The following is a 12,721-nucleotide window of genomic DNA, read 5'->3' as shown; positions in this document are numbered from 1 at the left end:
GGGGCCGGGGACGGGAGGGGACTCCGATCTGGCGGCGACCGGAGCGCAGCCCGCCCCTTCGCGTGTATCTGTCTCCCTGTATCTCCGGTTCCTTCCGAGCGCGCAGTGCCCTGGACGGTCCTCACTGCTCATTCCTGATGATCCTCACCTCTCCCTCTGACAGCCCAGCTAACTCCTATTCATTCTTCAAAACCCATCCCTGGTCGTATCTTGTTAGTGGCCTTCATCAGTCTTAGCCTCCGGCGCAGCATCTGTGTTTTGTGTTTCATCTCAGTCCATAAGACCCTGACATAAGGCTTGGCACAGAGTAGGTAATCAGGAAATATTTGTTGAATGATTACATCCTATTCCTTTTACGTTCTCTGTGTCCCCCCCTCCCACCGGGTTGTAATTTACAAATATTTCTAGATGCTGGTGATTTAAACAGTGAACAAAACACAGAAAGCCCTATGTTTTGGTGGAGCTGACATGTTGATGACTGTCCGTGGCACTCTCTCCCCTTTTGTAGCCTTATTTTTCCAAAGACCTGACTTTTTCTTCTGTCTGTTCATGGTTTAATGGCTCCTTCATTTGCATAAAAACAACAACAAGAACAAAACTTCCTTTCCCCCTCCTTTGCCTTAAGACACATAAAAGGCAGCAAACAGTTTTCTCTAGAGTTTATTTTGTTCTCCGTTTTTGCCTCTTTTCCTTGACTCATCCTTGCCTTCTCTCCCGCTCCATTTTGATCAGTTTTATTGGTTCCATCTTCGGTGTTTCTTATCACCTATGCTTCCTCACCTTCAGATTATCGTTTTCTGCCTGAGGCCTGCCCCGGCCTCCCAACTGCAGTGAAACTGCAATCCCAAGCACACCATCACGCCTGCTTTTCTTTTCTATTCTGCCTTTTTCCTTAGGATTTCTCACCTCTGGACATGTTCTGTCTCACTTGGTTCTGGTCTGTCTGTCTGCACTGGCATCTGAGCATGGTGAGCTGGGGCTTGGCTGGTAGGGCCTGCGCTGTTGGTATTTGTTGAAGGACAGAATGAAATGTACATGAAGCAGATAGGAAGCCCTAATGCACACGTGTCTGCATTCATTCAGTCCTTGCTGCCTTGCCTCGTAGGAAGTGGGCCTCATAGGAAGAGGGCCTCATGGCCTCTACTCTCTGATCTTTTTCCACAGACCTCATCATTAGTTCTGGCCACCTGCCTCTCCTTTGACTGAACAGCTGGGTGGGTAGGAGTCCATCCTAGAGGCTGAGTGCCTTCATGGTAGGAACCTGGTGGCTTCCCTTTGGCGGGATGGCATGGGATTCTGTGGTGAGTTGTGCTCTACGTCTGATTAGGTTTTAGGACAGGACTGAGTCATTATGGTAATGCCAAATCCTTTGCAGTGCAACTATTCCGTTAGTTTATAATTAGTCCGTTGTGTTATATTAGCTCCATCTGAGATGGGCTGGCTCAGGTTGGAAGTTTTATTTAGACAGTGGCTCTGTATGTAGGTGTTACCTGCCTGGATTGGGCTGCAGATGAAGTTGGATTATTGGAGGAGGCAGGCCACAGACATTTTCTGAATGATGATGTAACTGGTTTGGCGGTGGAGCTCTTCAGGCAGATGGTACCCGTTACGCGAAAGGTGGGGATGGTTGATTCCGGGGGACATGAAAGCCACCGTCCAGGGGAGGACGTGAGTGATAGACAGTCTGTCTGGAATGGTGTAACCAAGGCCCCCCAGGGAATCTTCAGGTCTCACCTGACCCCACATGTGGGAAGAGGAGCTCAGGATGGTCTGTTAAGGTAGGACACTTGGGCTTTCTGGGAAGTCGCCTGTTGCTGGAGCTTTGGGTGCTGCTCCACCTCGCCCTCTGCTGTCCTGGACATGTGCAGCACCCTTGTTTTCCTCTTGACTCTGCTTCCTGTTAACTCCACAGCGTTGAGTTCCAGAAGGAGGTGCTTCTTTGTAGAAATTCCTTGGCTTCAGTTGATCATGTGTGATGGTTCAGAATTACAGGAAGAGTTTTTAAGAAAGGGGAAATAGACTATTGTGCGAGTCCATGTGTTTGGAGTGAAACAGGTGGATTTGGATCGCACCTTAGGAATGGGGGGGACCGATGCCTCAAGTACCTCGGCCCTGTGCTGTAGGTCTGTCTGTCTACACTGGCTTGTTGTTGAGATGGGATGTCTGGGGAAGAGTGTTCTAGGTGGAGAGAATAGAAGGAAGGCCTGGAGCACAGTGGGAGTACGGCTTGCTTTTGCCACGTGGCAGATCCTGGTCATCTTTCTGTTTCAGCATGTTCAGAATTAGCTTCATTCGTATTGATGAGTATTTGCTCTTCTCGTTTGTTACTTATAAACCATGCTGCAGGCCCTCTGTATACCTATCTCTGCAAACATGTGCTAGTGTTAGAGTTGTAACGTGGGGTTGTTGCAGTAAAAACTGTCTGTTTAAATTTGTAGTAGATCCTCCCTGAATGGACCTTCCAAAAGGCCTCGTTAAAACCATGAGTCTTTCTGTCCAGGCATCCTGTGTCCATTGAGTCAAGTCCTCCTTCATGTCTTTCAGTAAATTTAGTTTTCTTTGTGTAGGTCTTGCTATTTTTGTTATTGTTGTTAGATTTATTCCCAGATATTCCATAGTCTTCATTAAAAAAAATTGTATCTTCTAACTAATTATACTTGGTCCATAGACAAGGCCTCATTTTTTTTATTTTTGGCTGCGCTGAATCTTGACTATGGCACCTGGGTCTTCGTTGCAGAGTGCAGGCTTCTCTAGTTGTGGGGCAGGTCTCTCTCTCTATTTTCAGCAAGTGGGCTTAGTTGCCCCGTGGCATTTGGAATCTTAGTTCCCCGACCAGGGATTGAATCCATGTCCCCTGAATTGGAAGGCAGATTCTTAACCACTGGACCACCAGGGAAGTCCCAAGGCCTCATTTTAAAAAAAACTTTAATTTATTTTTAATTGAAAGATGATTGCTCTGCAGCATCGTGTTGGTTTCTGCCAAACAGCAGCATGAATCAGCCGGAGGTATACCTATGTCCCCTCCCTCTTGAACCTCCCTCCCCCTAAGGCCTCATTTTTAATGTGTTTACTCTCCTGGGTTGGAGAAGGCAATGGCACCCCACTCCAGTACTCTCATCTGGGAAATCCCATGGACGGAGGAGCCTGGTAAGCTGCAGTCCATGGGGTCGCTAAGAGTCAGACAAGACTGAGCGACTTCACTTTCACTTTTCACTTTCATGCCTTGGGGAATGAAATGGCAACCCACTCCAGTGTTCTTGCCTGGAGAATCCCAGGGACCGGGGAGCCTGGTGGGCTGCTGTCTATAAGGTCGCACGGAGTCAGACACGACTGAAGTGACTTAGCAGCAGCAGCAGCAGCACCCTCATGGGTATTTCAGTCTTGGATTTGCTTGGTGGCACATTTGCTTTTAACCGCATATGGCAGGAAATGTTCTATCACGCACGTCTTCTGACACTTGACTTTGTTTGGCCTTAGGGAAGTTTGCCCTTGAAGGACAACGCTAAACTGTGTCTCTAATGGCTTCGTTGGTGGCCTACGAGGACTCGGACTCAGAGGCCGAGACCGAGCTTGCGGGGGGTTTCCATCCAGCCGGCCAGATGGAAGACACTTCAACTGCGGTCAGACCTCCGGGGCAGGATTTTGGATCCAGAGTCTTGGATGCAACAGGCGGGCGGACGCCATCCCCAGAGCGCGCCTCTCATGATGACCCTGCCAGGTGTCGTCTCCCGCTGGCTCGGCTCTGGAGCCAGGACCCAGGGTCCTGCCCCAGCCAGAGGCTTCAGTGGCCCAGGCCGGAGCCCGAGGCTGCCTTCCCCGCCAGCCTGCCGGCCCGTCTCTCCCTGTGGACCAGCCAGGCCCCCGTGGGCCACGTGCCCCTGGCAGGGGCCTGCTTGAAGCAGGTGAGAGTCTGCTGGGAACCTTCCAGCTCCCCCGAGCTATCTGTCGGTGCCCGAGCGGGGTCTGAAGGCCCAGGGAAAAGCGGCAGCTCCCTGCAGAGGAAGCGGCGTGAGGACTGTGTGGTACCTTATACCCCGAAGAGACTGAGGCCGCTGCCGGCGCCACACACAGGAGCAGACAGGGGCAAGGATGCGGAGGCCCAGGGTCCCCACGCCGGCCGTGTCCCAGCCCCGCTCTGTGTGGCCCCCGAAGCTTCTGAGTTTATCCAGCCGTACCTGGACAGTCAGTATAAGGAAACCAAGATTCCCAAGAAGGTGCTGTTCCACCTGCGGGGCCACCAAGGCCCCGTCAACAGCGTTCAATGGTGTCCCGTGTCTGCCAGGAGCCACCTGCTTCTGTCGACGTCTATGGATAAGACCTTCAAGGTGAGGCCGTGAGTGAAGCAGCTCTTGGGGATGAGCTGCTGGGATGTTTCATTCTTCCCCACGGCGAGGTCGGCCCGGCTGCACGCCGTATGTTGCTTTCTAGGAATTCCTGGGATCCTCTTTGTTGCCCTCGGGTGAGGGCTCTCAGTTGCCCGCTTGGATGGCTGGTCTGTTCTGCCCCCCGCAACCCCTCCAATTCTGCCTTGCCCAGGCCACCGGAGGACCCTAGTCTAGACCTCATGGTGGTCATCCTTATGGGGGCCCCCGAGGACGCCCAGACCCTCTTCCGCCCTGGGAGAGGGAGATCGCTGAGTGAGAAGGGAGGAAAGCGGACCCAGATCCCAGGGGCTCCTCGGTGACCCCCGCTGAGTGTGGAGCGGTGGTGGCGCTGTGTCCGGCACTGTGCTGGGTGAGGGGGTGGGAAGGCCCCTAGACCTGACCGTGGCTTCCAGACCGGTACATGGGGGTAGAGGCCGCAGAGAGGTGCTCACAGGCCCGGGTCGGGGCTGTGAGCCCGGGGCTCCACGGGGTTCCACGACTGCAGGCGCCGGGGTGGGGGGTGGGGCAGCCGCCCAGCAAGGAGGGCTTGGCGAAGGCTTCCCGGAGGGAGCAGGTGGGTCTTCAGGTGGGCTGGGCGGAAGGCGTTCTTGGCTCTCAGCAGGGGAGGCGTAAGGGGCCCACAGGGGCAGGGGGTGGGGGGAGGCGCTGGGAAAGAAGGCAGCGTCACATCAGGGAGGGCCTCGGGTACCCTGCTGGGGAATTCTGGTTTACACAGAAACTCTTTGGGTTGTTATTTATTTATTTTAAAGCTCCATTAAAAACAAAAAAAAAAACCCTGGGCTCCGGTGCAGTGGTAGAGAACCGGCCAGCCAGTGCAGGAGATGCGGGTTCAGTCCCTGGTCTGGGAAGATCCCAGATGCCACCTGGCAGCTCAGCCGGGGCCCGCAGTTTCTGAGCCTGTGCTCTGCGGGGAGAGGAGCCTCTGCCGCGAGAAGCCTGCATCCAGAGAAAGGCCAGGCACAGAGCGAAGGCCCAGCACGGCCAGAAATAAAGAAGTAAATAACTAAAATTATACACACATATATGGAAAGCTCCTGAAGTAAGGCAGACTTACAGTAAGCGGCGCCTAGTCCACGGGTAGGTAGTGTGGCAGGCGTGTCACACCTGCCAGGAAGCTGCCTCCCGGACTGTCCTCTGTCTGTTCCCGCCCCCAGGGGAGCCCAGGAGACCTGTACTTTTAATGGCGCTTTTAAAGGTGAAGGTCTGTTTAATGGACCTGCACCTCCTCGCTCTCCTCAGCCCAGCAAAGTACAGCACATGTGCGCGCGTGCTAAGTCACTTCAGTCGGGTCCGACTCTTTGCCACCCCATGAACTGTAGCCCGCCAGGCTCCTCTGTCCATGGGATTCCCCGGGTGAGAATACTGAAGTGGGTGGCCAGTTGTTTCTCCAAGGGATCTTCCCACCCCAGGGATTGAACCCGCGTCTCTGCGTCTCCTGCACTGGCAGGCGGGTTCTTTACCACTGGGCCATCTGGGAAGCGCAAGCAGAGTACATCAGTTTGGTTCAGTCGCTCAGTCGTGTCTGACTCTTTGCGACCCCGTGGACTGCAGCACGCCGGGCCTCCTTGTCCATCACCAGCTCCCGGAGCTTGCTCAGACTCATGTCCATCAAGTCAGTGATGCCACCCAACCATCTCATTCCTCTGTCGTTCCCTTCTCCTTCTGCCTTCAATCTTTCCCAGCATCAGGGCCTCTTCCAATGAGTCAGCTCTTTGCATCAGATGGCCAAAGTATTGGAGCTTCAGCTTCAGCATCAGTCCTTCCAATGAATATTCAGGACTGATTTCCTTTAGGATCCACTGGTTTGATCTTGCAGTCCAAGGGACTCTCAAGAGTCTTCTCCAACACCCCAGAGTTCAAAAGCATCAATTTTTTGACCCTTAGCTTTCTTTACAGTCCAACTCTCACATCCATACATGACTACAGGAAAAACCATAGCTTTGACTAGACAGACCTTTGTCGGCAAAGTGATGTCTCAGTACACAGTAGGTGCTAAATACACGTGATCCGAACAAAAGCTGCCTGGGGAGAAGGTGGCTTTGGAGTTGTGGATCATGGTTGTGGAGGAGCTGGTCAGTGGCCCAGCTGCCCAGTTCAAGTCCCAGAGTCTCATCTGTGAGGGCCTGATTATGCTCAGTACCTGGGCCATGAGATCATGTGAGAACTCACTTCCAAAGCTCATGGCACAGAGCAGGAACCCCACAGGTGCCCAGTAGACATAGGTTCCCCACACCACCCCCACATTGTCCTCACGGCTCTGGAGCCCTTCTGCCCAGAACATTGTATTTGCAAAGTTTGTTTTGAGCTTTTCGCATAGGAGGCATTTTCATAAGCCGAGACAGGAAGTCTAAGTGCAGTGAAGTCTTGGCAAGGAGCTCCATCAGTGAATGTCACTTTAGGTGGCGTGTTTGAATCCTGAAACGATGTGTCTGTGTTCACGTCTGCAAGGCTGACGGAGTTCTGTGGGGACAGCATCGGGTCCTGTCTCTAGTCTGGAGACCTGGGGTTGGCACACACATCTGTGGTGCTTTCTCCGAGAGGTCGGGGCCCTGTGGTTGACTCAGGAGGTCCTGGTGTCCCTGGTGTGCCCTGGACACCCCCCTGCCCCCTCCTCCGCAAGGCCTGGGGCTTCTCTGCTGGGGGCTTGCAGCTCTAGGGGGCTGTGGGGGCCTGTTGCTTTGGTCAGGAGCCCCCCTGGAGGGTTCTTGGTGGGCAGTGTCCCTGGTGGGCTGGCCCCTGAAGTTACTTAGAATGATCTGGGCTTGGTGGAGAACTGACTCATTTGAAAAGACCCTGATGCCGGGAAAGATTGAAGGCGGGTGGAGAAGGGGACGACGGATGATGAGATGGTTGGATGGCATCACCGACTCAATGGACATGAGTTTGAGTAAACTCCGGGAGTTGGTGATGACAGGGAGGCCTGGCATGCTGCAGTCCACGGGGTCACAGAGAGTTGGACATGACTGAGCGACTGAATTGAACTGAACTGGGCCTGGTGCCGGCTCCATCACCAACAGCTTTGTGATCTTGGGCAAGGCACTTGACCCCTCTGAACCTCTTTCCTCTTGACAAGCTCCTGAAACCTATGGCTGAGGCTTCTCAGGTGGGACAAACGCCCAGAGCTCTGTCTAAAGCTCCCAGTTTAATGCTGGGCATGTGGCACGGGTCCAGGTGGGCTGCCTGAAGGGCGTGGGCAGCCCCTTTCTGGGACCCTGGAGGGAGGGACCAGACCGGCAGATGTCGGCAGCGCAGGCTCGAGGCGACAGGCTTCCCGGGGTCTCAGAAGGCAGGCAGAGCTGAGTGAAAGGGTGTGGTGGAGGTGGGTGTGTCCCGGTGAGTGTCTGCTGCCCGCTCACCCTTGGGGTCACGTCTCCTGGCCTGGAGCCCCGAGGGGACGTCTGTACCTGGCCTCAGCGGCGTGCTCCGTGGCCTCTGCCCTGGTCTCTTTTGCCCGGGAAGCTTAGATTTCCCAAGTAAGGCCATCCCACGAGTTTTGGAACAGAGGGCGTCTGAGTGATGCCGTTGACTTGGGCCGTGGTTCTGTCGCATAGTGGGTGTCAGTGGAGTAGATGAAGGCGCCCTGCGCGGGGCGGTGGCGGGTGGAGAGGACCTGGGAGCCGCCAGCCGGCGGTGACATCGCGTGACCACATGGGGGCGCAGTTGGTCCACCTTGGGAGGCCGCTCAGGCGCAGGGACTGTGTTCCTGGAAAACCCACCCGCTGGCGGCAGTTCTCTGAGACCCCCTCCCTGACTGCCAGGCTGCCTGTCAGTCCTGTCCCGGGGAGGGTGATGTGTGCTGCAGGCAATGACATGGTCTTGGGCCGCCTTGCTTGCGGCCAGGAGCCCCGTCCACTGTGCCGTCCATCCCTTACGGTGGGGTGGCAGCGGAGGTGGCTCCTGCGGCAGAGTATGGCAGCTGTCGTGGCCACGGGGGTCTGTGTCTCCTGACCTTCTTACTGTGGTGTCTTGAAAATCAGGGCGTTTATAAGCGTTAGAGGCCAAGGGTCCAGGGTCCTCTCTGCTTTATGATGTCTGGCAGTTTTCAGTGATGGAGCATTTGGCAAATCTACTTTAAGCAACTGTTTGGTGTGAAGACAATGTGGCAGGGTGGAGGAGCCAGGCTGGAAGGTGGGTGGGGAGCACCTGGGGGCCGGGGGCCCTCCTGGCTGAGACCTTGATTGTGCTGGGCCCCCAGGGGGGTGTGTGTGTAGCAGCGGGCAGTCCTGGCAGGATGGTGTTATTTTCTGTCCCTGGTGTCAGCAGGTGGGCAGTGTGGGGGTCCTTGTGGTCTGGTATGAGATCAAGGGGTGCATGGGAGGCGTGTGAGCGTGGAGTCTGGAGTGGAGCGGGGGTGCAGGCGGGGCTCCGGAGTGGAGAGCAGATGGTGGGTGAGCAGGGAAGGAGCTCGAAGACGTGGACGTGACTTGGGAACCAGCCCCCACCCTGTGCTCCCTTTTGAGGGTACCTCCCCCGCTTCTGCTTTGGCTGTGTCTCGCAGCATGCCGGATCTTAGGTCCCTGGCCAGTACCTAATCCATGCCCCCCGGCAGTGGAAGCCCAGAGTCTTAACCACTGGCCGCCAGGGAAGTCTCCCCCCACCCATCTCTTTTGGTTAAAGTTTGCCAGAGTGCCTTCTTGTCCCCGACCTGGTCAGGAGGGCTGGGCTCACAGGACTTGGATTCGGACCATCCCTCTGCCGGTGACTGGCTGTGTGACCTCAGGCAAGTGACTCTCTCTGAGCGTCAAGCTGTATATGTAAAGTGGACCCAAGGACGCATCACCTGCTGGGTTTTCGTGAAGAAGTAAGTGGCCCTGGTTCTGAGTTACCTGGTGTGACTCCGGCCGCTCGGCGGGCGGCTGTGTGCTCATTCTTGCGCCCTCGGGGATGCGCTCCTTCCTCACCGCACCGCGGTGTCTCACTGCAGCGGCATGGCTATGGAGCTGTGCCTGCCACCCCGTGTACGTTTTTAAGCTTCTTGAGCAGGGGAACAGTGTGAAATCCGTTTTTACATTCTCCATAGCACCTGGCACTAGGTTTTGTACCTGTTAAGTGATCAAAAAAGATTGAAAAGGTTTTTTTGGATTTTCCTTCCAGCCTTTGGGGAGAGAGTCGTCTTTAAAGTGCACCCATGCTCTTTGCCACTAGGGGGCACAGTAAGACAGGGTGAGTCGCTCCTCCAAGCTTCTAGAACGTGGAAGAATCCTTAATTCAAGGTAACATTTACTGAAATACGATTTATTTTCTGATCAGGAGGAAAAAACACAACACAATCCATCTGATTAATCTAAAGGACGTGGAGTGCCAGTTCCTTCATCTCCTTAAAAACGTAGCCTCAGAATTCATAAATTTCAATTGGGCACATTACAGCGGAAAGATACTTACTTTAATATGTTCTAAATGTTCCGTGAGCTGTAAAATATGCTTATATTAGTTTTGAAAAATTTACAGCTAGAGAAATTAAGTGAAACAAAACAATGACTCATAATTCCGCACCGATGCTCTGTTTTCTTTCCTGCCCGCCCCTCCGGGGCCCCCCGCGCCTCTGTTCTCTGTGGTTGTAGTCCCAGCATGAATACCCTCCTGTGCATTCTTTTCATTTCCCTGTGTCCTCGTTTGGCTCAACAAGCTTGAATACCCACTGCATGTTGCGGTAGAATTCAGACTTTGAGGTCCTTTTTTGAAGGGAAAAGTACAAACGTGTAGTGCTTTTGACCAAACATGGGCAGCCCTGATTGGCAGCCGCCTCTCGCAGAGCTCTCTGCCAGACACCAGGAAGACCCCCAGAAGCGTCCGGGCATGTTTCTTGCTGCCTGGGACCCACTTTGCAACACATAAAGCAGGAAGAGGGAAGGCGAAAACAGATCCCTGACAGTCCTCTCCCCGAGCCAGCAGCTCGTTAGCACAGGGCCCTCCCCAGTAACGGCCAGCGCATCCCCAGCTGTTTACTGTTTATGGCATCCGGCTTGTGCCGCAGAGCGCACGTCCGCACGGTTTGGAGTCTGTGCCCCCCCATCCCCACCCTGTCTTTTGCGCACGGGCATTTTTATACCTCTTTAGAAACTTTCCCCAAACATGTTTTTTCTGACCGTCTTCAGATTCCGAACTTGGTTTGGTCATTTCCATGTTGTGTCCTGTCTTTCCTGCTTTTGTTTTTCAAACAGTACTGCAGTGAACACGGTTCTGCGTCAATGTGGGCTTTTTTTGCTGCCTTCATGCAGTAAAGATGGGCTCTGACCCCCCTCCCCCGCCCCCAGTCTGCAGCTACAAGCCCTGTGTGTGCTGCTGAGCAGAACCGGGTTAGGTGGGCCAGCCTGTCCATGCTTTTGTTGCAGGAGACTCCTGGGTTCCCGATCCCTATGCTGCCTGGTAGCTGTCTGACTTGGGGAAAATCACCTAGCCTCTCTGATCCCCTTGTTTTTCTCACTGGTAAAATGGGGATAATGGCTGCCTGTTAGGGTTGTTGCTATTGGAAAAGGGATGAGAAGATGCGGCCCAGCACCTGGCAGCGGTCAGGGCTGAAGAAGCTGCCGACTCTCCTGCCCCCGATCTGTTGATTAAAAAACAAACGGAGGAGAGACCAGTCCTCCGACTGGATGCAGCTCTTTCCTTCTTGGGAATCGTTTCCCAGTCTGTCTATCGATAAGGTATTTTTCAAGTGTTTCAGTGTTACTGTTCCCGAGGTAGATACTTTTAAAATTTAGACAGCTTTTGAGATTGTCTGTAACCCAGCCACTCAGCCGCTCTCTTTTCATGCACTGCGCACTTGGAAGTTCCTCCTGGAGGGCTGGCTCCCTGTCTCTGAACTGCTGGCATCCGAGTGTCGTGGGTGAGAACAGGCCCAGCTGCGTCTGCCAGTCCACCGAGCATTTTTGTGTCTGAGCCTCCGACGGAGTGGCGGGCGGGGGGCAGTGCCATCATCATACCCGAGGAAGCCCAGGAGGGTGAGGGCTGGGTGGGTGTGCCTGCAAGGTGGGCCACGGACCCCTGCCTGTGGCACAGATGAGAGGGTGGGGAAGAGCCGACCACCCCGGGGTGCCCACCTCCTGCTAGGCGCAGCCCTAGAGCCTCCATCTTGTGTTCACAGCAGGTGTGTGGGGCCAGCACTGTTCTTCCCATTTCACGGGTGAGGAAGTCGAGGCCCAGAGGGCTAAGGGTTTGTCCACACTCACGCAGCTGGCCCTCAGGCTCCAGGGAGCCCGCTCTGCTGCTCTGCCCCTGAGAATAAAGGGCGGGACCGCGCCCATCTCCCGGGGGTCCCCCAGCACTGCCCAGCCTCGGAGTCTTGTGGTTCCCATAAAAGGGGCGTGAGGAGATGAGGTGATTTCCGCGGGGGCTTGGATTTGCATTTTTATGTATTACAGGACCCCGCTGATTTATCATTGTTAGCGTATCTGATTATATTAAGGTGTCTTAGATGTGCTTTGTAGAAAGTAATATATCTCAGATTCAAAGACAAGGAATTTATGGATTCAAGTGCCAGAGTGAGGGTTTTTATTTCAGTTTTGAAAGAATTATTCTTGATGGATTTTACAAAATGAGATTGAGAAATGATTTGATGTGTAGAGTGAGGAGTCTCGGGGCATTATGTAGATGATTGGCAATTTATTCCGAGCACGAGGCCAATCTATTGGAAACGAGAGCCGCGCAGCTGGGGAGGAAGGCTGGGCTGCGGTGGTGGGCGTCTGGTATTCGGGGGCTGAACGGTTAACAGCGCATCGCGGGTAATTAGGTGAAGGCGAGGAGAGAATGGGTGGTGTGGGTGCATGTGTGTGTGCGTGTGTGTGTGCACACACACATCTCTTCCATCTGCACTTGATGGAAGCCCAGAGAGGGGAACACACTTGGCTGGGGGCACACAGCGGGGTCAGGTGTAGGAAGCGTTGAACCACCTCCCTCTCTGCACCCTCTGTCTGTGCCTTTCTGTTCCCGCCCTTGGAGTGTTCTCTTTCCAGGGAAAGTTCACCACCATCTCAATTATAACAAGGTGGGGAGAGAGGGCTTCAGGCTGGTCGAGACAGCAGGGCTGCCGAGGCTCCAGGAAGAGCTGTGATTCTGGGCTGGAACCCTCTCCTCGTGGGAAGTGAAGTTTTGACACTCCTCTCCCCCATATGAAAGCTGCGACATTTCTGAGGCCAACAAATGAGACATTTCCCACTTCTCCTGTGCTTGCCAGAACGGCCTTGTAAGCTTGTGCCTGCCTCACAGGAAAAAAAACCCTGGGTTGAAAGAGGAATAAGAAAGAAAGTTGTGGCAGAACCCAAGCTGTGCTTTCTGCTCTCGGAGAACTTCATTCGGTTTAGACTTAAACAGCTCAGCGTCCCTGGTGCTGGATGCTG

At 54.2% G+C, this 12,721-nt stretch overlaps 1 protein-coding gene across 4 annotated transcripts in view; it reads left to right on the top strand.

Moving 5' to 3' along the window:
* WDR25 (WD repeat domain 25) overlaps positions 1-12,721 on the top strand; it is a 137,393-nt gene that overhangs the window by 1,149 nt on the left and 123,523 nt on the right. For 2 of the 4 annotated variants that reach the window (XM_020913543.2, XM_020913542.2), the window contains exon 2: positions 3,478-4,325. In XM_020913543.2, the coding sequence (XP_020769202.2) occupies positions 3,519-4,325 (807 nt within the window). In that variant the 5' untranslated portion in view covers positions 3,478-3,518. The other 2 variants (XM_070477834.1, XM_070477833.1) reach the window with 2 other exon arrangements.

Source organism: Odocoileus virginianus, chromosome 16 (assembly GCF_023699985.2).
Source record: "Odocoileus virginianus isolate 20LAN1187 ecotype Illinois chromosome 16, Ovbor_1.2, whole genome shotgun sequence".
In the NCBI taxonomy this organism is placed as follows: domain Eukaryota; kingdom Metazoa; phylum Chordata; class Mammalia; order Artiodactyla; family Cervidae; genus Odocoileus; species Odocoileus virginianus.
The sequence above is the reverse complement of the archived record's forward strand: the minus strand, read 5'-3'. Positions and strand labels throughout refer to the sequence as shown.